This window comes from Aythya marila (assembly GCF_965140915.1).
Source record: "Aythya marila genome assembly, chromosome: 6".
NCBI classification, from domain to species: Eukaryota; Metazoa; Chordata; class Aves; order Anseriformes; family Anatidae; genus Aythya; species Aythya marila.
This window is the reverse complement of record NC_139047.1, coordinates 1,445,219-1,469,882: the sequence shown is the minus strand read 5'-3', so window position 1 is coordinate 1,469,882 and position 24,664 is coordinate 1,445,219. Positions and strand designations below refer to the sequence as shown.

At 38.1% G+C, this 24,664-nt stretch overlaps 1 protein-coding gene across 5 annotated transcripts; it reads right to left on the bottom strand.

Annotated features, from left to right (window-relative positions):
• Positions 1-22,342, bottom strand: SF3B1 (splicing factor 3b subunit 1). Of its 5 annotated transcripts, XM_082763465.1 has the most exons (25): positions 22,211-22,342; positions 17,180-17,346; positions 15,847-15,948; positions 15,080-15,194; positions 13,186-13,265; positions 11,835-12,002; positions 11,416-11,650; positions 10,430-10,642; positions 9,917-10,038; positions 9,033-9,230; positions 8,840-8,941; positions 7,910-8,089; positions 7,396-7,482; positions 6,979-7,249; positions 6,563-6,708; positions 6,332-6,478; positions 6,043-6,168; positions 5,245-5,466; positions 4,826-5,008; positions 4,623-4,734; positions 4,411-4,531; positions 3,794-3,925; positions 2,583-2,855; positions 1,881-2,097; positions 1-617 (listed from the first exon to the last, which is right to left on the bottom strand). In XM_082763465.1, exons 1-25 carry the CDS (start codon positions 22,236-22,238, stop codon positions 459-461), a joined length of 3,906 nt encoding a protein of 1,301 aa, XP_082619591.1. In that variant the 5' UTR covers positions 22,239-22,342; the 3' UTR covers positions 1-458. The 5 variants fall into 5 exon arrangements, 3 of the variants coding, with proteins under 3 accessions (XP_082619591.1, XP_082619592.1, XP_082619593.1); XM_082763466.1 differs by lacking the exons at positions 15,080-15,194; positions 15,847-15,948; positions 17,180-17,346; positions 22,211-22,342 and adding an exon at positions 13,582-14,256 and having other exon boundaries at positions 2-617; XR_014317781.1 differs by lacking the exons at positions 1-617; positions 1,881-2,097; positions 2,583-2,855; ... (14 more) ...; positions 10,430-10,642; positions 11,416-11,650 and adding an exon at positions 13,582-13,637 and having other exon boundaries at positions 11,940-12,002.
• Positions 22,343-24,664: the final 2,322 nt, after the last annotated feature.

Sequence of the window (24,664 nt, the reverse complement as noted above, 5' to 3'; positions counted from 1 at the left end):
TTATTTATTCAAAAGCTAGGGGATGACAAAAAAAAAAGTTAAAATGTGTTATGCCACCTATTTATTACATGAATGAATACTTAAATCCATCACAGACTCGTTTTACAAGTCCCTCTGTCCAAAAACCACACCAGAATTATTTTTTATACACAAATGTTTATTTCTCAAATAAACAACCCCTTTAAACACAAGGAATGGAATCTAAATCTTCATAAAGATGAATCCAAAATGAAATCCCTCCAGTACATTGTAATCACTGTTTTCTTGGTCACTACTGGCTTTAACTGTTTAACATCAAAAACAAGGACATATTTAAAAAATCATGCTACTGGATTCCTAGCTCTGCCTCTGACCAGCTCTATACTGATCTCCAATATTTTAAAATTGTACATCATCAAATCTGAAGCATTTAAGTGAAGAACAGCTGTGCATTAAACACAAACAACAGAACAAGAAGATTATAAGATGTAGTCAAGCTCATAACGAATATAGGTGTTCTTTTCATCATTATAGATTCTTGGATAATGTGCTATCAGAGCATCCTGTGATCCAATATAGATGGAATTATAAATCTTCCAATAGACATCTCTGACTTTCCGGGCAGGGTGAAACAAACCCTACAAAACAAAACAAAGTTTTATTAAAAGCTTAAGTTCTAAATGTATGTTATTAAATTTAACCAAGTTTTATACAATAAGCATTTGAAAAACACTGATAACAATTAACATAATTTATAATAAAGAAGGTGCAATAAGCGTTTCATTCCCAATGTTGTGACTATATAAACCAGCAAGTAGTAAGAAATTATTTTCTTATATCTGGAAGTGTTTTTTCCTCCTGCAGGGAGAAAATTCCACTAGATCTACCTCTACTTCTCCATTAAAAAAGGAATTAAAAGTCAGCTGCAGTGTATTCATTTGGAATTTAATCTTATCTTTAGCTCCATTACCTGTGATATGATTCTGTAGAGAGCATTACATAGAAATACAGGGGATAAATGATTCTTAAACATAACAAAATGAGCAGAATGTAGAACTTCCTTCTAGTGTTTTTACAAACTAAGAAAATACAAACAAAAAGAGCAAAAACTGCACCACACAAGAGACTTCTTATGGAACTTTCACCTTCCTACTGATGTCAGTATGTTTGTACTGAGGAACCTGCTTGAAAAACCAGAGTTAAATCCTGTATCTACCAATTAATAAAATGCAGTCACACCATCTCTACGCTGATCTGCACTACGTTCATCCTTGCTTCTTATCTGTCGTGCATTTAAATTCTACACCCAACGCAGCAAGAACTGTTACGCACAAACACATTGAAAAGGATCCTTCAGATTTTACTTCCACATATTCACTTACAGAAGCTGGGCTAACTAGCACTGTTGTAATGGTATAAATTCTGTTCCAAGCACTGTTTCCTAGTGCTTTGTGTGTCTGCGGTTTTAAATTACTTACTATTTTACTTGGCTAACAGGAAATAATGTTGATTTAATATCAATCCTATCCTCTGTTACTAATCTCACTTGTGTTTTCCTAACTTTTCAGACTACGTATTTATTCCCCATTCATTATATAGCGTCCTCAAGCTTGCATGCTTCCACTTTTACAAGTTTTTTAGTCAATTTATATTCTGTTACTTATTTCTATGCAAGTTCTTCAATATAATCAGTTATCTCACTACACAAAAGTCAGTGTCTACTTCATGTTGCCATTATCAAAGTCGTTGGTACAGGATGCTGTATTTAGATACTTTAAAGAGATGAGAAGCTAGACTGTTTTCCTTTGCTGGAAGTCTCCCTGAGCTGACTTTTTGTCTTCTGAAATGAAGGCTGTCTGACAACTGCTGTCTTTGCTATCCCAACATACATTAGGACATACCTGTAAACAATACTGCAACATTCTGCACGGACCGATAGCAACTCTGAGGCCCTCCAGAGCTCCCATAACCGCCTGAATGACGTGTGGGGAGGTTTCAAACACATTAGGCCATACGTAATTTAGCAAATGATTAAGAGAATCTTCGCAGCCAAACCCATAGACACCGAGAGACATGTGCTGCACCACGGCACTGGCTGTTTGCCTGTGTACAAGATCCCTGGAAAGAAAATAATGGTCTTTTAATAAATTATACTTAGAAACAATGCAATTGGACACAAGCATCATGTTTCTTTTCACTAACTCTACTTTGAAAGCAGTAATATATGCTTTTAACCCACATCTATTGGCAGTAAGAGGCACAGTAACCAAAAATCAGTTAATTTAATAAAGACAATTTTCTGACAAAATATTATGTTATAATCCCACGGAGGTACTAAAAATAGAAATGATCAGAAGCTGTTTGAATATAGCAAGTTCTGTCCCACTTAAGATGCTTATATCATTTTAATCTTCAAAAGCATTAGAAAAATAGAAGTATATAATCTGAATTCTTTGCAGACAATGGGTCCCAAATTATGCTGGTCACTTTGATCAAAAAAGCTAACAAGGACAATGTGCATATTTGTGTTTGTTAAGACCCAGCTATATGCTGAACACATGACTACGGCTAACTGTACCACAGACAGAAAGAAGCGTACTCACCTGTCCATTAAAGCATCTTCAAGCAATGGTGTAACAGCATAAATGTAATCTTTCCCCATCTCTCCAATGTATTCAAACAGGAAAGAAAGAGATTTTAACACACCATTCTGGACATTCAGTTCTGGAACTCTGTATTCATTCATGAGTGCAGGCAGCACTGTGAAAGGGGAGCATGTTTCAGCTACAATAGCAATTGCTACTGTAGTACATACTCTGTTCTGTCTTTCCTGTACTTTCAAGTTATTTAGCAGTGTAGCCAATACATCATGAGGTCTGGAAGAGATAATACGCATGTCCGTGTCAATAAATTCACTGAGGACGTAGGTAAGTTAGCTGAGGTTGAAACAGAATACTGTGGAAGAACATGGCTTAGCCTTTCTTCAAAGAATTAAAATAACTGGGAAACACCATAAGCCATGAAACTTTGAAACAGCTCAACTGAATGCAAGACCTTGTGTTTTTCATAGCCAACTTTTTTAAAAAACAAAAACAAAAAAACAAACAAACAAAAAAACTTTCCCTAGTCTTAGCTTTTGTTCTGCCTCTGGTTAGTTTGCAAACAAACAGGGAGATATGATTAGCCTCCCCACTATTACTCTGATCCAACAGGCAATTACAAACATGTACACAATTATTAACACATTTGGAATTAATACATGTTAATTCCAAATAAGACTTTGACAGAGATAGGCAATTGGGTGTAGAAAAGCCCAGTTATATCATTACTTGGTAAACTTGCTCTGTTTAAATCAGCAATTGGTCATTCATTTGAGACTATGCATAAAAATGGGAATTGCACTTCCTTCTACTATTTGCTGACTTGTTATACCACCTTAGCGTCAAAAGATCCTTTGTAAATCAAGGAATCGTCAACTTAAGAGAAATAAGGGTGTTTAAAGGAGAGTTTATGAAAGCATACAGAGGGTCTGAATGAGTATCACACCATCAAAACTTGAGGAGACAAAGGGCTCTTAGTACCAAATTATACTCTAACCTTGCTAGCCTACAAAAACTACAGTAAGTTCAAAAATACAGGACCATGTGCTAATAAAGAATATGTTTACATTCTCCTACTAAATGACTAAAACTGAAGTGTACACATTTAACATGTTAGAAGAAAAGAAGTTCAAATATTTCTTACCAGTAAAATTCAATCATAGCTATGTTAGGCAATTTTGTGTAGAATTGGATAAAGCATTAGACTAACTCACCCAATAGCTTTCGCAATATAACCAAAGGTGTTTACTGTGGCTCTTCGAATAGCTTTCTTGTGAGCTTTTAATAATTCAAGCAGTTCAAAGCAGATCCTCATCCATTCTCTTGCAGAAACATATTCTGCACCTCTGAAAGAGAGTAAAGCGAGTTACCTCTTCTGTGATGTTAGAAGTTTTAAAATAAAATCTCAAACTGCAGCACCTATTCATTCACTATCAACACAGGGACACTATTTAAGGAATTTACTTAAAGAATCCCTTAACATCAGACCTTCTGTACTGTACCACACCTTCACTGATTAACAGCTCACACAGAATGCACGCAACACAGTAAGTTTTAAATTTGAAGACACAGACAATACACTCCTTACAAAATGTTTATAGATAATATGATTACATGCAATTACAATACATTCAATAGATCATATGCAAAATATTTTATCTTAAGCATTATGCACAGCTTTCAAAATAAAATTTAATAAATATCAAGAGATGAAAAAAAAAAACCAAAACAAGCGAACAAAAAAAATAGATGCCAGGCCTGATATTCAAGTTTAGCTTTTGCTACAGTAATTGCTTCCACAGAAGATCAATTTTATTAGTAGCCAGCTTACCGATCTGCAATTCGCCCAACAAGATCAATACAATTCTCCTGTACTTTCTCATGTCTGTTCTTCAAAATAGGCGTAAGCCGTGGCAGCAGATCTTTGATAGGTGGTGTCATCTTGTGCATACCTATCCAAATCCAAAGAAACATATTAAGTTTTGCACTGCCTTTACATTTCACTCTTGAATAGGCACATAATCAATAAATACACAAACATACCTATAACATTCACAATAGCTTTAAGCGCTCCAAGTATGCTGCCCAATACTTCAGGATATTCTTCACCCAGGTACTCATACAACACAACTCCCAAATGTCCCATCAGTTTTTCCTACAACCAAGTAAAGAGATTTAGAGATTGTTTCTATCCTTCTCATTAGTATGACATCCTATAGCAAATTTGATACAAGTCAGTACAATACCTCTTGACAAGTCTTCATGACAACTGCAGTACGAGAGATCAGGTCAGCAGCCTGCTGCCGAACTTTAGCCGATTTGTTGTTCAAACGCCACAAAACAGTACCACAGATCTGTGGCAAGTAGGGCTTAACTCTTTTGCCTAGAGCATTAACCACTGTGCCAAAACCATTCAGCATCACAGAATCCTGGGTTTTAAAACAACAAAGGAAAATTAGGTCAAAGCCACTATTGTATTTTCATTACATCTGCCTTCATCTAAAATTGTTATTATTAAAATGCTAACATTCTAGCTCTAATATCTGGATTCCATCAATTAGAGCACTATACAAGGGTTAAAAAATAGCTTACAAACATACATTTCCCTGTAACTAACAGTAAGCTACCTTCCAATAAAGTCAAGCAAATACTAAATACCCCTTACCTCTGTGGTCTGTTCTTGAAAGGCATACAAGATACCATCAATAAGTTGTTCTTCCAGTTTATGATCAATGTCTGCTGCACCCAGATTTCCCATTATCTTCTCAATTGTTTCCATGACCATTTTTCTGTACTGCTCAGCCTCATCTTTCAGATCATCCACAATTCTAGAAATAATTTCAGCTGCTCCAACTTTATTTGCCAGCTCCACTGTTGTATCAACCAACTGAAATACACCAAGGGTAAGTGAGGAAACATTGTTAAAATCTATTTTCTAAATATTGACAATAAATTTCCCTTGTCTGAAGAGGAGAAACAGCACTATGCTGATTTCCAATTTCATTTCAGTAGAAATCTTTTTCAGTAAGAAGTTACGAGTGGTAAATTCGAAATAGGTTCCATCTAGGAAAACAGTAAAAATGCATCAGTACACACACAAAAAAATAATGCACCTGTATAGCTACTGTAGCCTTGCTACCATTATTGAAAAAAGAGGAATCCTAAGCTCACCCTAAAGACTGACAATGTTTTCTTTAAGCTCACTATAAACAACTGTTTTCACCTTCTGAAATCATCCAACAACAAAAAAGGTGAATTTAGAACTGATGTAGATTCATATTCACAGAAGAGAAATGCCTGGTAGTCTCTTAACAGTCTATGAACCTTCGAGCTGTGCACCTTCTAAACCACTATTCCAAACACATTTCCATCACAGGACATACAAGACATAGAAGAAAGCATTTACACTGAATGAACACCCTAACATGAGCTCTGTTTTACTGTAATTTTCCAAATAAAATACCTGTCTGTAATTTCTCCTGTCCAACGCCATTCTGTGCTGCCAAAAGTGTTTGAAAAATGGTGGCAGGATCTCTGTTTTAATGTAGTTTGCTTCAACACCATCCGTACCACAACACTGCTTGACCACCTGGCAGGAAATAAAACACAACAATTTTAATTCTGTGTAGGGTTTGTGGTGTTTTGGTTTTATTTTAAAGAAAAGAATGAATATACATATTCCGTGTCAATGCTAAGCATTCAGAGTTGATCATCTTGCACTGTCTGTGTATGAACAATTAATTCTGATGTACCTTCAATACAATTTTTTTCATCTCTTCATCAGGAGACTGGAACTCTCTGATAAGAATTAGCATGACTTCTCTGGTGTAATAGTTCGCGTACTCAGCATCCATAAGTGGGATCAGATAACCAATAGCCTTCAAAAAGGCAGCCAAACCCTATTTAAGAGAAGTATCTCCAATGAGTTACAAAAGACACACACTCATTTCAATTCAAACTAAAAGGACGTATTTTAGACATACCTTTCCTCTGTGTTGACGTATACCCTTCCATAAAGGCTTCAGAACAGAATCAAATGACTCAATACCATAGGGAGTAGCTGCCTCAGCCAAGGCAGCAATAGCCAAAGCACTGATGGTACGAACTTTCTGCTGCTCATCCACAAGACCTGTAAAACAGTAGTGTTGAGGACCACTTCTCGTGCCTTAAACTCAGAATGATACAAATACATAAACAGTAAAAAAGAAACTTATTTTAAGGAAAACTAAACCACTATTCCTCTTTCAGAGGCACCTGAATTATTTACCAGTGTCAAAAGAACATACAAAACAAGGCCCTTAATATCCTTTTGCCTCACCATAACACAAAAGACAAATTCCAAAGACCAAAAAAAAAAAAAAAAAAAAAGAAAATCTTAGCCAGGGAAGGCAGAACTTACCATGTTCAATAATTTCAACCAAGCTTCTGAGATGAGGCAAGATAGCACAACCCATAAGAATAGCAATTTGCTGCACAATCTTGATGCCAGTATGCCTAGCCTGCCAGGACTTTTTGCTTTTACAGACAGCTTTCAAGAACGGTAACAGAGAAGGAATGCCCAAAGCAGAGGCAACAACAGCAAAGGCTCGAGCTGTTGTGTTTCGGACGTATTCATCCATATTATCAATATCAGGACGCATCGTAGAGATCATTGTTGCCAAACCAGCAGCCTGAAAGAAAAACATACAGGACACATGGATTGTATTTATTAGCAGCACAGTTAATTTTTCTGCCATGACTCTATATAAGCTCTATGTAAGTATATATAAGCTAACTCCCCAACTCACAATCTCACTGAAGAAAGCAACTTTATTACCTTTGCCAAGTTTGAAATAATTTCTCTGCCTTCCACTCTGGCATAATAGTCTTCATCAATCAGCAGTGGTTCAATGACAACAAGGATCTGAAAAAATAAAAAAAACATTACCATTTATGAATGCATTAAGGAGAATTTCTGGTCCTAATATGAAAATGAAGATTCCATGAAACTGAGATAATTCCATGGATCCAAGCTTTAAGCTCTATGATGACCAGAAAAAAAAAGTTACACTTCACAGCTGTCTCTTGAAGAACCTGGCCTACAGATGCAACCTAGATCATGTAAAATCCTCCCCCTCCCTCCCCAGCTGTGCATTTATCATTTTAACATTTTGCGTCCTTAGTAATGCAAAGCCCACACTGGGATGACATTACATGAGATTTTGAAATTCATCTGAAGAAATATGTAAGTTTATAAAAGACAGTTTTCTGCTATGCAAACAGACCCTACATTTCTCCCAGCAGTGATCAAAAAGAACTAATCAAAGATGAAATAGCGAACTTCCACAGACCTTGTGTACATATGGTCGGACCAAGTCATCCAGTTTGTAGAGAATTCTGTCTATGACTTTGACAAGCAAGTGACGCTCCTGATCTTCAAGTGTTGGTGACATCAGCAGAGGCAGAATCTGGTTAAACAACGGTCCTGCTCCAAATTCCCGAGCTTTATCAGTTATTTGTCGCAAAGCAGCCTAAAAAATAAAAAAAAAAAGTCAAGCAGCCTGTCAGTTAAACTATACTAACAAAGCAAGTAGACATTAGCAAGTTAAAATGTAATCTATTGTAACCACAGGTTGCAAAATACTTCTTCCTACCACTGCTAAACTTTTTCAAATGATTTTATGTTGCATCTGTTTTTACATAAATGGGTCAAGAAAAACATCCAGATTTTCTCTCTGATGTGCAGTTTTTATGAAAAGCATGATCCTGGTCTAATAAGATACAAAAATAGTACCACCTGAAAATTCTTTTACACAGCACTTCCTTGCACATATGCAGCTTGGTGCGTAGGTCATTTAGATTACAACTGTGCAGAAAATACAGCTAATTTATTACATGCTGCGCAGGCCAGAAACTTGAGTAAGAGCTACACTGCCAATTTAACAAGCAAAATCCAGAAAATTACACAGGCCTGTAATGAAAAAGCACTTTAAAACTGGCTTCTTGTAATCCCAAAATATTCTATAAGCCATCATACGATATTTAGTTACTGACATTACCATACAAAGAGCATACAAAAAACAAGTACATAGAAGGACAAAAAAATCTGTACTTGCATAGAGGGAGAAAGCACTAAAAAGCTCTCCAAATTTACAAGATGTTTTTTAAGAGAATCCCATGGACTGCAGAAGTAACAACAGTAGTCTGAAACTGAGTGTGAAAATAAATGCATATTTTTGAAAAATTGGAGTGGTAAGAATACATCTGATAATTAATCTTACCTTTCTCATGGGAGGTGTGCCATTCTTTATTTTCAGAAGTAATTTCATTATCTTCCTCTCCTTCTGTTCTTCAGGACTTAGAGTTGACTCATCAACATCAACCTACAAATAAATCCAGACAAATTAATAGGCATTGCTACAAGTTCAAAAAAGATCAGGCAACTTTAATCAGCATAAAAGAAATCACATTTACCAGAAGTTTATCAAAGTATTGGATATCATCTGGTTTTAGGAAAGGAAGATTGCCAGATGGCTGGTCATTGACGCTCTTCATAGTGCGGTCTTCAGTCTGCATGTGGAATCCAGTCATACCACCCAAAGGCGTTGGAGTTGCTGTAAGCTTACGGGCTGGAGTGCGAATGGGTACATAACCAGCTGGTGGGGGAAGAACCTACCAAAGGAGGAATGAAATACGTTAAAAAACGCATCACAACACAAACCTAAAGGAGAATCTCCACAACCTGCAAGGCTGAGAATTTTTTGTACCACAGCAGATACAAGGGGAGGAACGAATCAAGTGCAAAGCAAATAAAAACAGAACATACGGGTTTAGTCATTTGTAGATCTGTGTGTTGTTGCATACGTCAGATTTAATATCCAGCAATATAAACAAATTGAGAATGATAGTTCCTATTTGTGCTTATTGTGTGTTGACAATTATTTCAGAAGAAAACACATTGCATTAAGGAGAGCCTGGATAATAAACCCAAACTCTCTTCACAGAAGTATTTTTAAAAAAGCACTTCAGTATTTATATCAACATAATTTATTTGCCAGCTTAGAATTCATAACTCTCCTTTGTCTTACCATATCTGGGCTTCATTTCTGACTTTAACAAGCACTCCTACCGTTGAGAAGCAGAATACGAACTGGCCTTTCAAACCAAAAAGTTTCTCCCTTTCTAATAGATTTATAGTAAACAAGCTACTGAACCCATCAAATGTCTACATGAAGTAATCACTACTTAGTGTGAAATATTCTATGTATTGGACAACTTGTTTAAAAAGAAAAAAAATCACATCCTCTGGCAGAATAAAAAACACTATGGTCTGCTGTATTTTACTTTAGATGAATTACCTTATATCCTTCTGGGAACATAGCGTCCAATTCCTCATCAGAAAGTGGTCTGTTTCTCTCATCAATTTCCCTCTCCCAACGCCAAGCCTGCAGCTGTTCAGGAGTCATGCTCATGATATGACCTATATTCAAATTAGAAAAGCAGGATTTAAGAAAACTTGCGTATGCAGAAGATATGTTTACTTAACCTTTTAGGTGTTCTCTTGAGCCAAAGCTCCTGCAGAACTTCAAGACTGTAGCCAGTTAAGACATTAAACTTTTATAGACTTTTATCAGTGTCTTCACCAATTAGATTGAACATGAACACACCCATAACTTGAGCCTTGATTACCCTACAGAAACAATTAGCTGTGGGCTTTTAAAAAAGTAAACTGGTAAACTGAGCATATGCTGACTGCTTTTACACCAGCAGAAGAGCATGTTAGGCAAAAGACTGTTTCAAAACACAACATAAAGGTAAATGCTTCATTTTCATGTAAAGAAGTGAAGTCTTAGGGAATGAACTGGGCTCACCTGGTGTCGGAGTTGCCATGTTCATAGCTGGTGTACCAATGGGTGTTTTGCCAGGTGTCAGAACAGGAGTGCTGCCACCCATCTGGCTAGCAGGTGTTTCATCCCATCGTGACTTTCTTTTACTTGCTCCTGGGGTTGGTGTCTCACCAATGGAATCACCACCTCTATCTGTACGAGGAGTCTCAGCCCATCCACTGCCATGTCCCGGAGTATCTAAAATAAAACAAAACGTTTTTTGAAGAAAGCTGAACAGCATATGTATGTTCCAACTATAGTGAAAATAGAATTGGATATTGATAATGTCCGTATATCTACATGAATCAACAATTATGAAATAAACAAAAACAGTAGAAAAGTTCAGATTTTTTTCAGTGAATACTGAGAAGTCATTACAAAAAAAAAAGAGGATTTCATTTTATGAAAAAGTATCTCATGTTCTCATTGAATCTTAGCAAAAATAAAATACTAAAAGAAGACAAAAAACTCAAGATGTTCTAGATAATAAAAGTACTCTACACACACACTTGATAAACCATTTAAGTGGTGTTTCACTGTTCTCTGGCATGTGAGCATCATTTAAATTAAGGCAGAGGAGAAAAATGCTTCCAAATCTCACTTCAATGTTAAAGATTTCAACAAAAATTCAACAGTTCAGAAACCACACACAAAATTGTATCACAAAAACAATTCCATGTAAGCTACTTTATTATGTCCTAAGGACTCACTAAAATCTCAACTTGCAGCAGTCACTACCAAAAAATTGTGATAGATTTTTTTGAACAGAGCTACTTTCACAGATTTGTGCTAAGGTGTTAGACAGAATCCAATGCTACAAATTCAAACAAAAACATCTCTTCACATCAGCCACAAGATGTCAGAATGTATTTATTTCTTGCCTGCCTTTTGTTTCTACTGTTTGTGTAGGCTGGAAAATTCCAGTACCATTAGTCATTCAAAACTTCTTAAGACTGCTTTGCCATAAATACCTCTTTCTGTTTTAGGTGTTTCATCCCATCGATTTTTACGTGCGCTGGAAGTGGCACCTCCATGGCCTGGTGTTGCATGACCAGGTGTGTCCCGTCCAGGTGTTGCAGCCCCTGCTGGTGTATGACTGGGAGTAGGATCCCATATTTTTGAGCCCGGGGTGGCACCAGGAGTTTCGCTACCCTTTGCACGGCCTGGAGTTTCGTCCCAGCGCAGAGATGGTGTATGTCCAGGAGTCTACACAAGACAAAAGCAAAAGTATTTCTCTCTCATTCTGTATAGAGTCAGAGACTAACTTTTTTCTTTTCTGTGTGCACATGCATGCATATATTTGTTGGCAGAGTAAGAAACTTATAAATTCAAGAGCACTAGCATTAATAAGGTCTTCTATAGATAAACTGATGAACACGTGGATTATTACCTCTGCTTGATCCCAACTGGATAATTTTTTTGGTGTAGCACCAGGGGTCTGATCAGCTGTCTGATCCCAACGCCGCTTGCGTTTTGAAGGTGGCTGAGATGAGGCTCCATTGACGACTTTAAGCTCCCCAGCTTTAGCTTTTTCAGCTAGCTGCTGCCTAATTTCCCTCTATTCAAGGACACAAAAAGACAAACAGGTTTCTTAAGGATTCTACAGACCAGACATTAAGAAAAGATCTTTCAGTTGCATCGGGTATCTTTTCATGGTATTTTTGAAGTTTTGCCCAAACAACGTGCAATCAGCCACTTTGATTTAATTTTAGTATCTTTTCAGATTATTCTATGCTGACGTTGTTGTGTGTTTGGAAGGGCTGTTTTAAAATTAATTTATTATAAAATCCCATATTATAGCAGGAAAAAATGCATTGAGAATTTTTTTTTAAGGTGCTACCAATTTCTGTCTCTCATATGCATGACGTAAAATCATTACTGGTCTGTTTCAAATGAGTTCCTTGTTAATAAATTATTAAAGAGAAATGAATTGGAAAATGTTAATTTGTTATACCCTGTGACATTAAAAAAACATCAAATTCTCATTTAAAATTCTGAAATAAGATTGTTAAAACAGCACTCTGACACAGACTAGTTTTCACTTATCAGTGAGAAAACAGAGAAACATTATCAAAATGATATACTACTTCCTCATTTAATGTCTATCAACTAGGTTAAATTAATATACAACTACAGACGTCACTGGAACTGTAAGATCTTGCTCCAGTTAATAATAATGGTGCTGTAGGTATTATACATGGATTTTTATTGTATTACAACCTTATTTTTAAATATTAAAATGAATTTCTAAAAGCCATGAATCAAGCATGCATTTTACTTATTTTCCCTTTGATAAAACTAAGTATTTCCCTTTGTTAAAACTAAACGTTAACCTCACAGCAGTTCTTGGTACTGCAACATCTGTCATAATAAGGAAAGACTTTTAAAACCTCCCTCGATTCTCTTTACATACAGCTCACAAGAAGAAATCTGACACTGAACACCCTCAACGACTATCAGTTTTTGTGTCTCCTCCCGTGCGAGGAAATAAACAAGTCCAAGTGGTATAAAAAAATTATACTGAGACTATTTCTCCCTCTACTCTCTAGGTATTATACAGAACACATATTTTCCAGTCTTTAAGGTCAACTGGACTTCCAAAATGTGAAAGACAGGATTCTCTGAAAAAAAAAAGACTTAAGTCAAGAAAAAGGCAACAGAACGTTCCCACTGTTCGTTTTGTCATTTCAAAGGCCATAAAATGAAACCAAGTCCAAATGCAAATCCCTCTCCACACACACCTCTTCTTTTGTTAAATGCTGTTCACGCATGACATCCATGTATGTTCTGGCATTCATTTTAGGATCTGGTGTCTTCCCTCCTGCAGAAGAGAACAGCAACAGGAATGGAGCACAATGAGTACAGGACAAGCAGAAACTAATGAATTTTTCTACTGTCCTGCTCTAATTTTATATTATTCCATGATCATTTAATTTTACTTTTTGATTGAAATTTTTAAAAATTACTTGTATCTTACGTTTATTCAGTTTGCTGATCAATTTAACCTGTTTGAACACAAACATATCTACTGCAGTTTCAAACAAATATTTTAAAGCAGATATATATGATAAAATGACAACACAGTTAAGAGTCTTCAGAAGTGATGGGTTCCTGGGTTGCTAATCCGGAATACGTACACTTTCGTGCCTTTGTCTCCATCAGCAGTTCTGACTTCAAGCAGCAGAATAGAAGCCTAGAAAATTATCTCTTTACCATTAGTAACACTTTGGAAATATATTTATATTCAAAACATTACCTTGTGTAAGCTGTTAAATCCTAGTTGTTATCTGACTATAAATAACTATTGCATACCTCAATAATGTTTAAAATGTTTTATCACAAAGACCCATTTATAAGTTTGACAAATCTGGACACACCTCCCAGATCTTCCAATGTCATATTGTAAAAGGGCTTCATTTCAAAAAAGATCCCAAAAAACTCTTTGATGTCACTTTCCCCCTCTTCTCTTCTCAAAGTACAATTGCGATTGGGATCGGAATGTAATACAGTACATATACCACCACAATGATACTCACAGGTAATGGGATTGTATACCATATGTTGTTTTATGCTGTATATCTTGAGTTAAGATATCTTTTAAACACTTTACAAGAAGCCCAACTTTGTAAAAATTAAGACTTGTCAAGAAAAACACTATTCTTTAAGAAGAATGTGCAGATTTGCTATACAAGTGGTATAGCATTACAATTTAGGAAAAAAATAAAATTCTTAAACATTTCTATGCTGAAGATCATTGCCCAATTGGCTGTGTCATTCTGACACTAGCTTTGATAGGACTTTCCTTTGGAATACTTTTTCACCATAATCTACACAGGATGTGTTGAACTGCACCCTTAAGAATGCAGACAGGACTGGCATATAGCAGTACTGCTGTAGGAAAGAAATTAAGGACAGTTAGTATGGGCCTGTGAATTCTGACAATACATGTTTATATCAATTACAATTAAGCAAGTAAAATAATTAATATCCCTACTAATTCATGCAGGCTGAAACTCTAATTTGTAAAACCTGCAAAACAGCTGCTAATTTTAAGCCAACAGGCACCTTATTTCCACACGTGAAACTCACTCACCTGAGACCCACTAAACCCCTTTTCCTGACTTGCATTCTAAAATTATCAGAACAGACTTGAACTATTAATAGTATCCAAGTCTTATAATATGCTTTTGTTTCTTTTAGCTGTACCACCTAAGTTTACATAAGATGGTAAGAATTAGGTGCTCTATTATGAGAACTAGTATTTCAAAAGCATAACCCTGTAAATCTATGACTTGGAATGAAAACTTTCAAGGTACCGAAAGACTTTGAGCACTCATTACACAAGTTGTTCAAGTATAATGCATAACCCAAAACAAAATGAAAAGATAAACCTTTAACCCTTTGTGTTTCTATGGCAATGGCTCATTATTTTCTTGTCCTTCTACCTGGAAAGAAAACTTGTATTATAAAGATGAAGAATATGGTATCTAGGTTTTCAACCCAATCTCTACAAAAAGGGGATGTTTAAAAACAAAACTAGGTAGGCTTATAAGCATGCCAAAAGAAATCAAAGGGCTAAAGACAGTTTAAGACAACAAATATCATCGAGGGTATAGAAAAGTCAAAACAAATTACCATCTGCAAAAGGATCAAGACGCTCAGGGGAAATTATCATCATCCGCCTGTGCTTTTTGTACTCATCTTCCCGATCTGCAATCTTTTGCGGACGGTGTTCTGCAAAAGGATCATACTAAAACCAGAAAAAAGCTGGTTAGTCACACAGGAAGAACATGAAAGATGTCTGGTTACCATTAGCCTGTACTCAGTATTACTAATTTATTTTAAATCACAACTAAGTAGGAATGTCAAAATATTAGACAACTATAAATTTTACTTCTGTAACCGTAATTTTCTCTTTTTTTAAACACAAGATTTGTGATCAACTAACTTCTGAAACAAATTTACTTTAAGCAGCATATTCATTTGCTTCCAAAGCATTTCATGCTGTAAGCCTTTCCTCTGCTTTTTGTGGAAGACCTAACACAAGTTCATATGTTTTTAAGTTTCAAGGAAAAATAACTTAGGAATATAAAACCTAAGTCATTACATTTTCTTCACAAAAATAGAAGTATAACAGACATTAAGATATTCCTGTTATTTTCATTTTTAAATTGTCTAATCTACACTTTTTTGATGGTTTAGTGTATATGCACACCATCTTTAAGTGCAGAAATACCAATTTTTACCATCCTGTGTGTAAAGCCGAGGCAAGCTTATAGCAAAATTAAAATAGCATAATGCTTCATAGACATCCTGTACTTCCAGAAGACAAGACCTGGTGTCAAAACACTAATACTTCTCTTAAGACCTAAAACAGTATTTTATTGTGCCTTAAGATGTACCTGTTCAGTTGACTGTGGGATGTCATTAAGCAATGCCACTGGAGCATGGTATCCTGGCTTCTTCTGGCCAAGCAAGCTTGTAGAAGGGTAGTCATCATCATCCTGTCAGCAGAAAGATGTGGCAAATTTATCACATTGATACTGGATTAAGATAATGTCAAATTAATATACTGCAGTTACAGATGAGATGAAAACGGACAAGTAGAATACTCCAAATCTTAGCAATCCTTTTCATACAGCTTATTGTGTAATTCCCTCAAAACAACTGCTTAGCCAGATGACATTTTAGGGATTTGGATATGTTTATCTTCTTCCCTACAAGACTCAGTAAACATGCTACATTTACTCAAAAATGCTATCTTCACTAGTTTTACAAAAAGTATTTCAGATCAGCACTATTGATGTAATTTTCTAATTGTTATGGAAAAAATAGTGCACACCATTTTTTTCTTAAAATCCAGACAAATATAAAACAAAATTTCAGTTAATAGCCCTAAAAAAAAACATTTCAGAATCAGGAAGAGAGTCAGAAATATATTATAGTACTGTTAATTTAGTTATTGCCATTGTGGTTGAGAAAGTTAAAAGTATTCAGAATGTGCAAGATCCTTCTGCTATTTTGTCATACCAATAGCCAATTTCTGTGCTTTAATTTACAGCAATCCAAAAGAAAAATTGCTCTTAAAACTATGGTTTCAGTGAAATGCTGCAGTGGAAATTTAATTAAAGAATTCCTAGAAGTCTTCAAATGGCAAACACTGCACAACAAGAATATTCTTCCATCCCCTTAAAAATGTAATTTAATCAGTGTAATACATAGGTGCTTGTATGTATTTAATGTCATAATCATAGTTTGCTCCTGAAACTGAAGTCACGTGTTTAACATTAAAAATAAACATAATGTTATTGCTGGGATACATTAGAAAAACAAAGCAATGGAAAAAGACAATTCAAAAAAAAAAGTGCTGAAAATTAATATTTCTATCGCATTTCAAAATAGTCACTTAAACTTTTTGAGCCAAGTTTTATTAGATTTTTTCATCTCGGCAGCAATGACAGAACAAAGTTAACTATTCTAGTAACTGCTAAAATACTAATTAAGTACCAGACCACAACTTTTTGGCTTCTGCTTGGAGCTACGTGACATCCAAAGCACATTTCATTAAGTACAAGCCAGACTTAGACCTGATGAAGTTCCAGGCTAAGAGATGTTTTGCCCAGTACGGCTTTAACAAAAACACCTGCTTTTGCTTCAGTAACTGCTATTAAAAATTACCCCAAATAAACACCAGAATACTTAACATCCATTCCTTAAATAAGTAAAATCACTTACATCTTCCAATTCTGTTGCTGCAATAGAAGTTACATATCCAGCAAACCTGCTGTCACTGCCACCATAGATTTCTTGGTCATAATATCCTGTGGAATCAAGGCCTACTCCTTGTGCTTCATCAAGAGCAGGCTTTTTTCCTTGAATTTCTCGAATTTGTGCTTCAATATCTAGGATTAAAAACATCAAAAGTCTTAGGTCTTTTTACACACAGATATACCAAATGCAATACTCATGTCACTACATACACCAAACTGAGTTTATCCACCCAATTCTGAAGACCATCTCTAAATAAATAAGAAAACATCTATCATACAAAGCTATAAAATCACAATGTATGTAAAGCAGATTTTCCTCAAGTTGTAACATTATCCAGCACTGACTGTATCTGCTGTACAGCCTGAAGCAAACCGTTCAAACCCGCAAGGATTATTAACATCCCATCTTCCAAAAGAGATAGCAGAGAAGGTAACTTACAGCAGTAATATTTCTCAACACTACATCAACAAAATGCTTTCTCAATTAACCTAATTCTCTAATTAAAAACGCTTTTTGAAACAGTACAAATAAGAGCTCTGCCACTCTTAATGTACACTGACACTAATCAACTCTAGTGGCAGTCTTTGACCATAGAAATTTGGTACTTTCAGAAACAACATTAACCTGGTAACCCCAAAAAACAAGGAAGCAAATTTAACCATGCTTTCCTCCTACCTGTTGTAAGGCAACAAGAAAATAAGTTACAGTACTTCAACTGTCTTCAACAATTGTAATCTGGACATAGGTTTATTAGGGAACACGCAACCCCATAAAACAATTACTGTTTCCATTTGTACTTGATTCAATAGATTTATGAAGACAATTATCTATAAAATATTAATTTATGTAGACCAAACAATTATTTTCTCTGCCAAAAGAGTTGCGCTTCTTTGGTAAAAAAAAAATAAATTAATAATAATAACAAGAATCATGCTTGAGCAGGAGGACTGGAGTAGATTATCTCAAAAAAAAAAAAAAAAAATCCCTTCCAACCTCAATGTTTCTGTTATTCACTCTTTCCCTATCTGAAGTAGCATTGCCTCTTAAATTATTTTTGTATATTGGCAAATTTCCCTAAGTTATTTACTATTGTTGCTCATTTCCCTTTTTCAGTATTAATAAATTTCGTAAGGTTTTTCCATTAAGATATCTTGCAAAAGGTGCTATACTAAAACATCTGCTAACAAACCTGGGAAAAATTAAGATAAGAACAATTTTAAAAATGAAATAAATATAATATCATTCCTAACCCAAAATATTAAACCTCAGACCAGTAAACATAATTGAGGGAATTTTTTATTTTATTTTATTTTTTTTTTTTACTTATTGAAAGATGGCAGTGCAGAATTGCTTATTTTATAAGTAAACTGCCAACTCTGTAAACCTCAAGACATGATTTAAAGGCTGGGTTCTTTTCTTCTCACAAACAGCACTCAAGGGCAAATTGGGCATACAATATAAATGCCTGCTTGGTACAGATGTAACCGAATGCACAGCTTTGCTTGAAAAAAGTCTTTAACTATGAGTAAGAATACAAGGATTAAGAGCCTGCAGGACTGGCAGATAGAAACACTGAGTTCACAACAGTGAAGTTGGCAGAAAACCTGAAATTCCTGCAGTGATCTAACAGGAAAAGAAATAAGCAGAAGTATTTTTCTAAAGTCCAAAGTGCCATGCACAGAAGATACGTAGAGTGGAATATGACAGCAGCTGGCAGGGAGAACCTCGCTCCAGCCACTTACAGGCTCCCAGCAAAGTTCTGCAGACACACAGCACACAGTAACCTCAACAGTCACCTGTGTTACAGAAACCCACAGTACCTGCCAAGCCCACAACTCCTGAGAGGCTGGAGCCTGACAAAAGCCCTACACTGCTGGCCAGGACCACCTGCTGAATCCTGCCCATACTTACATTCAACTCCTCATAAAATCTCACATACCATAGGGGATTCCTGGTAGTCCAGGACGGAGACATGTTGCTCCCAAGTATTACATTTCTGGAGAATACCAGAAGAAACTACTAATGCTGAATTAGGGATCCCAGGCTTGCTAACAGATGTCTCTCCTCACCCTCAGAGGCATACCACACACGTTCTGTTAACCGTCACCTAAGCATTATATTTTTGTGAAGTTGTCTTATTAGATGATCATGGAACTGAAACAACTCAAAGGAATACTTTTCTCACAGGTTTGTGAGGTGTTCCTGGCTGGTTGTTTCTTCCAAAGGACAGATCAAATTCCTGGTTCTGTCTGCAGCCTGCTGCAATGCAGCACTGGGGTGAAAGGGACTACCTGAACGACACTGCTAGCACCAAACACTCTTAGGCTACCACGGCATTCTTACTTCTAAAAAGCAGTTACTGGAACAACATGCTGCCTCTTCAGCAGTGCACGAAGGCCTGATTGCACAGCCATAGCTGTAACACGACTTCTTGCCTAAAATCCACTTCCTTGTCCATCCACTGAACCAGCCTGAGCATATAGCTCAGCCACCTGAAGTGTCAATAAATACCCTGCTGCGCAAGGTGGGCCACGGAGATTTGCCTGTCTCAGGGCTCCAGACATCTGCAGAGGCTGTTAGAACAGCCTAATGCCATGTGCTCTTATAATAATTGTATTACTATTATGAGTAACAATATAATAAGTAGCTATTATTTACTGAAGAGGGTACAGATCTGATTTTTTATTGGCTCCCTTTAAATTACAATAACTACAACTGTTTACACCCAAGGAACCTTCTTTTTTTTTCTTACATCAAAACCTGCTGGGTTATGTGTACCATAAAAAAGTCTGCATAGGGCCTGCAGGATTAGCACTCCCTACACACTTGGAGCCACCATTGTTTTCAATTAACTCAGTGAAGCCTATAAATGCTACTCTCTCCTTAAAGACAGCACCCATTCAGTGGGCCCCAAGCTCCCCTTAACCAGGTGTCTAGAGGTCTGCAAATGGTAGTAGCCTAATAGCAAGTTTGGAAAGCATCAAGTGTTTGGCTGGAAAAAAAGTCTATTTAGATTCTTTGATCTAACCGTTATTTTCTTGGGAAACCTCACACCCTATTTACCAAAGCATATAAATACAAAGAAAAAGAAAGAATAATGAAAAAGCTGAAAGTAACACTGTATAAAGCTAAATACTTGTTTGATGAATTAATCAACCAGGACCAAAACAGAAACATCACTTTGGTCAAAAGACAGAGAAACAATAAAGAGTAGGATTACAAAAAAGATAATAACCTACTGATTGCTCCTTTTCTGTATTTCATTATTTTCATATTAATATATTTTGGTATTTTAAAAGAAGCAACTTTAACATGCGATGTTGATTTCAAAAGTATCATAAACGTTGAAAATGCCTCAAAACAACATATTTGAATTAGAAGTCACTAAATACCTTGCTCACAGCCAAATCACAAGAGCCTCTCTCAAAACATGTATTCCATTCCCATACAAATTTGGTCCACTTAAAACATGTTCAGAGTGCAAGACACTACTCAGCATGAAAAAAGAAAGAAGACACTGTGCCAAAGTAGTATTTTACAGTGTACATAGTTTCTCTTTTCATGCCTTATCATATTTTTGCACATTTAACTTGTCCTATGCAGTCTTATTTCTAGCTACCTTAAAATTTTCCTACCCGTTAGGACCCTATGAGATGTTTGGAGGTTGTTGTTTGTTTGGTTGGTTTTTTCTGCAAGCAAGAAAAAAAAAAAAAGAGATGCAAATGAAAACCTACTGTTGACAGCATTCAAAACTCAAGTGCTTACTAAGACTTTCTAAGTAGCCAATTAAAACTAGTTTTCAGCGTAACAAAACAAGGAGTCTGCTTTAAGCTATGCAGCTGAAACAATCTGAAACTGTTTGAGATCTTTTTAAAGCTGTCTTAAATCAATCAACAAGTATTTAACAAGGAGCACAAAGATGTGAAAAATCTGCTAAAACAATTTAGTAACATGCAGCTCTTCGTCTGGAAGATCAGTCTGGAACTGAAAAAGAGGTCAGAACTCAGAAGTAAAAATAACCAAGCTGTTCAGATATTTCTGCATTGGGAAAAGGTATCACTATACGATTGTTGACAGATCTCCTCCTTTTTTTTTTTAAACTGCATATAACAAAAATGCTTAAAATGTGTTCTAATGCAACACTAACACGTTAGCATGTGCAACTGGAAGTGTGTAAATATTTTCATTTGGTTCAATTGACCATAGTTTGCTTTGTTCTACAAGTAATTTCAAAAAATAAATTATTTTATTATTAAAAGCTCTTTAATAGGAGAGACAGAACACTGTGATGGGAAATACTTGGTTAGTATTTTATAGTAACCTCATACATGTTATAGCATATAAACAAAAGACTAGAAATTCTAAAAAAATATCCTGGAATGCTAGAAAGAAACAACTTTGCTTAACCTTAAAAATGTGAAGGCACCTACTTAAGTATTTCTTTATCCATGAACTCCTATCAGGTGTGCAGTGCTAAAGACTGTATTAACCCGGCTTCCACAGGAGATGATACCTCTCCGTTATGGAAGTCGAACTCAGTGCCACCAAAGGCGGGTTTTGGTTAGGGAATTAAGGCCGCGGAGTCACAGAGAACACATCACGTGACCCAACGTACACAGAAACATGACGAAAAAAGAAAGGCACAGCAGCAGAGGCAGAGCAGCAGGGCCGTTAAGGGAGCTGCTTCTGCTCGCTGTAAGGTACCCAAGCGCAGGCCCCGCGCGCTGCCCCACAAGGCGCCGATCCCCGTCGGGAGCTGCCCGCAGCCCCCCGGCCGCCCGCTCCCCTCAGGGCCGCTCGGCGCCGCGCAGGCTGCCCCGGGGAGCGGGAGGCGCCGCCATTACGCGCAGGGCCCGGCGCCGCGGGGGGAGCCCGCCCGGCCGCTGCCCGGCCCCGGAGCGGCGCCGGCCCCGGCTCAGCGGCGAGGAGAAGCGCGCTCCTGAGGCGGGGACGAGGAGAGAGGCGCCGCGGCAGCGCCCCCCGGGGGCTTTTTACCTTCGTGGGTCTTGGCGATCTTCGCCATTTTGTGCAGCGCCAACGACGCCGAGGCGGAACTGGGCCGGCCTCGCCGCTTCCGCTCCGGGGAGGGGGGAGGGAGAAGCAGTGCGCAGGCGCGGCAGCCGGCCGGGCCGCGGCCCGCGGGGCGCTGGTGCCTTGCGCGTGCGCGGTGGCGGCGGCGCGGAGCCGCCAGCCCGGCGGTTGGGCGGGGCCTGAGTCCCGCCCTTCCCGTGACGGACGGCCCCGCCGGCCAATGAGGGCGCGGCGAGAGGTGGTGGCGGCGGGTCGCGGGTGCGCGGTGGCAGCAGAGCGCCGCGCCCAGGGAGCGGGACGGGCGCTGCTCCGCGCTGCGCTCCGGGGGCTCTGCTCGGTAACCGCACGGTGCGAAGAGCCGTTGGCCTTACGCCTGCCTTCGCTGTGTAGCGTTTGGCCAGCAGAACGATTCAGCGTCCGTAATGCTGTGCCCCGCTACGGCCATGCCAACGCGGCCGGCACCTGCGTGTGGCGGGGCAGGGGGTCTGGGGGCCTCCCCTCCCGCTGCCGGGCTGCATCCCTGGGGCGGTGCGCCCGTGGGCCAGGGCTCAGGGCAACAGGGGCAGCCCGGAGACGTGTGAGCGTGAGGCCTGCTGCCAGGATCTAATGCACGGAGCTATTTTAAGTGACCGTCACATGCTCGGGTTGGCCATGAAGATCAGCTCGCAGCAGCTTGCTCCTGGTGCTTCAGCCTGAGTGCCAGCGTAAGCCATGGGCAGGAGGACTGCATCTCGCTGCTTTTAAACGGAACCGAACTCGGGGTTTGCAATACAGGGGTGCACTTTAAAATACTAATTTTGTGTCTGCCATTTCCCACACAAAAGGGAGCTCTGTGTTACAAGAGCGAACAGGAATTGGGTTGTGATGAAACACTGTAAAGTGAAATGAGAAAACTGCTGATTTATTTATTTTTTTTTTATTTTCCCTAACAAATTCTGCCCTGGGTTCTTTAATTCGTGTCTGCCTCTCAAATTCCCTGAATCCCAATATACATTTGCTTCCGGAACAGTATCTCCATTACGTGGCTTCCACAAGACTTGATCAGGGTAACTTCGTGGTTTACCCTTCTGATTTTGCCCATGGGAGTTCCGCTCCTCTTTCCCCACATGCACGTCTTCACGGAGATTACTATGCAGATTAGAACAGGATTGGATTTAAGAGCCCAGATGCTTTTCAGACTTAGGCTCGTAACCAAGGTACAGGCCTGTGCAGTCCTGCTTTATGTAACAGATTCAGGTCCAATTTCAAAGCCAGCCCAAGCTATCAGTGTTGCCAAAAGAAGTATCCAGTCACGTGGCCCGTCCTTGCTTTACCCACTCTATTGTGCCAGTAGAAGTTTCTGGCACTTGTTCACTCAAAGCATCCATGCCTCTAGCTGCTCCCTTCTGCTGATCTTCCAAAAAGAAAGTATTATTTCTCCCATGTGGAATGCTATAAAGAATTGCACAGTGAACTGACATTTTGCAAAAAGCTGCAAAACTAGTCTAAACTCAGTCTTTTGATTGTCCCCAGATCTGTACTCAGCTTCAAGTGCTGTGGACTGTTTCCTGACATTTATGTATCTATTAAAGATTAGGGCAAAAATTCTCTGAAAAGAGTAATTCTCTGAAAAGAGCAAAAGAGTAGAAACATTTAACATAAGCAGGTATGTTTGAGAAACTGAATTAAGGTTTCTCATGTAGTATGAGTGAGGAAAATGAATTTAAATCTCTTCCAGATCTAGTTTTGCCTTTGACGTCAAGTGTGCTGAGTGTCAGCACAGCACTCCAGGGCCAGCAGGGAGAGGGTGTCTGGGAAGGCTGTGCCAGCTGGTGGCCAGCTGAGGGTGACATCTAGCTGTTTTAGACAGAAATTTCGTTGTGGTCATATGCAGTGTCTCTCTTTGAGGTATCAGAAGTGTTTTACATCCCTCTGGTGTAAATATTAATTTGAGCCACTCTTCCCATCAGATCTCTCCAAACAGCAGACATCAAGCAGCAGGTTGTAAGGACTATTTCTGAGACAGACTAATTGGATAACAAAACAAAACAGAGTGCCCTCAAGTATCATCTTGTACATCAGTGCTTTATCCTTCAGTTCCTCTAAACGCCAGAAGGCATCAACTCTCAGTGAGGTACTTCCTGATCCAGAGAAACAAGCTGGAACAGCTACATAGATGGGCACACTCCCACGGCAAGCAAGAACCAGCAAGAAAGAGCAGCTCTGGTGGAAGTTATGAAACATGCAGATGAAGCTAGTAACAGGAATTTGACGTGGGGGCATAGGCTGAGGCTGTTTCACATTTCTGATGGGGCTGGTTTTCTCCCATGCTGCAGAACCCAGGTTTTTAAATGTTTCTGGTTTTCATTAAGCTCAGAATGAAAAGCACACTACAGGACAGCTTATCTGAAAATCACCATGCCCCGACGGGATAAAGCG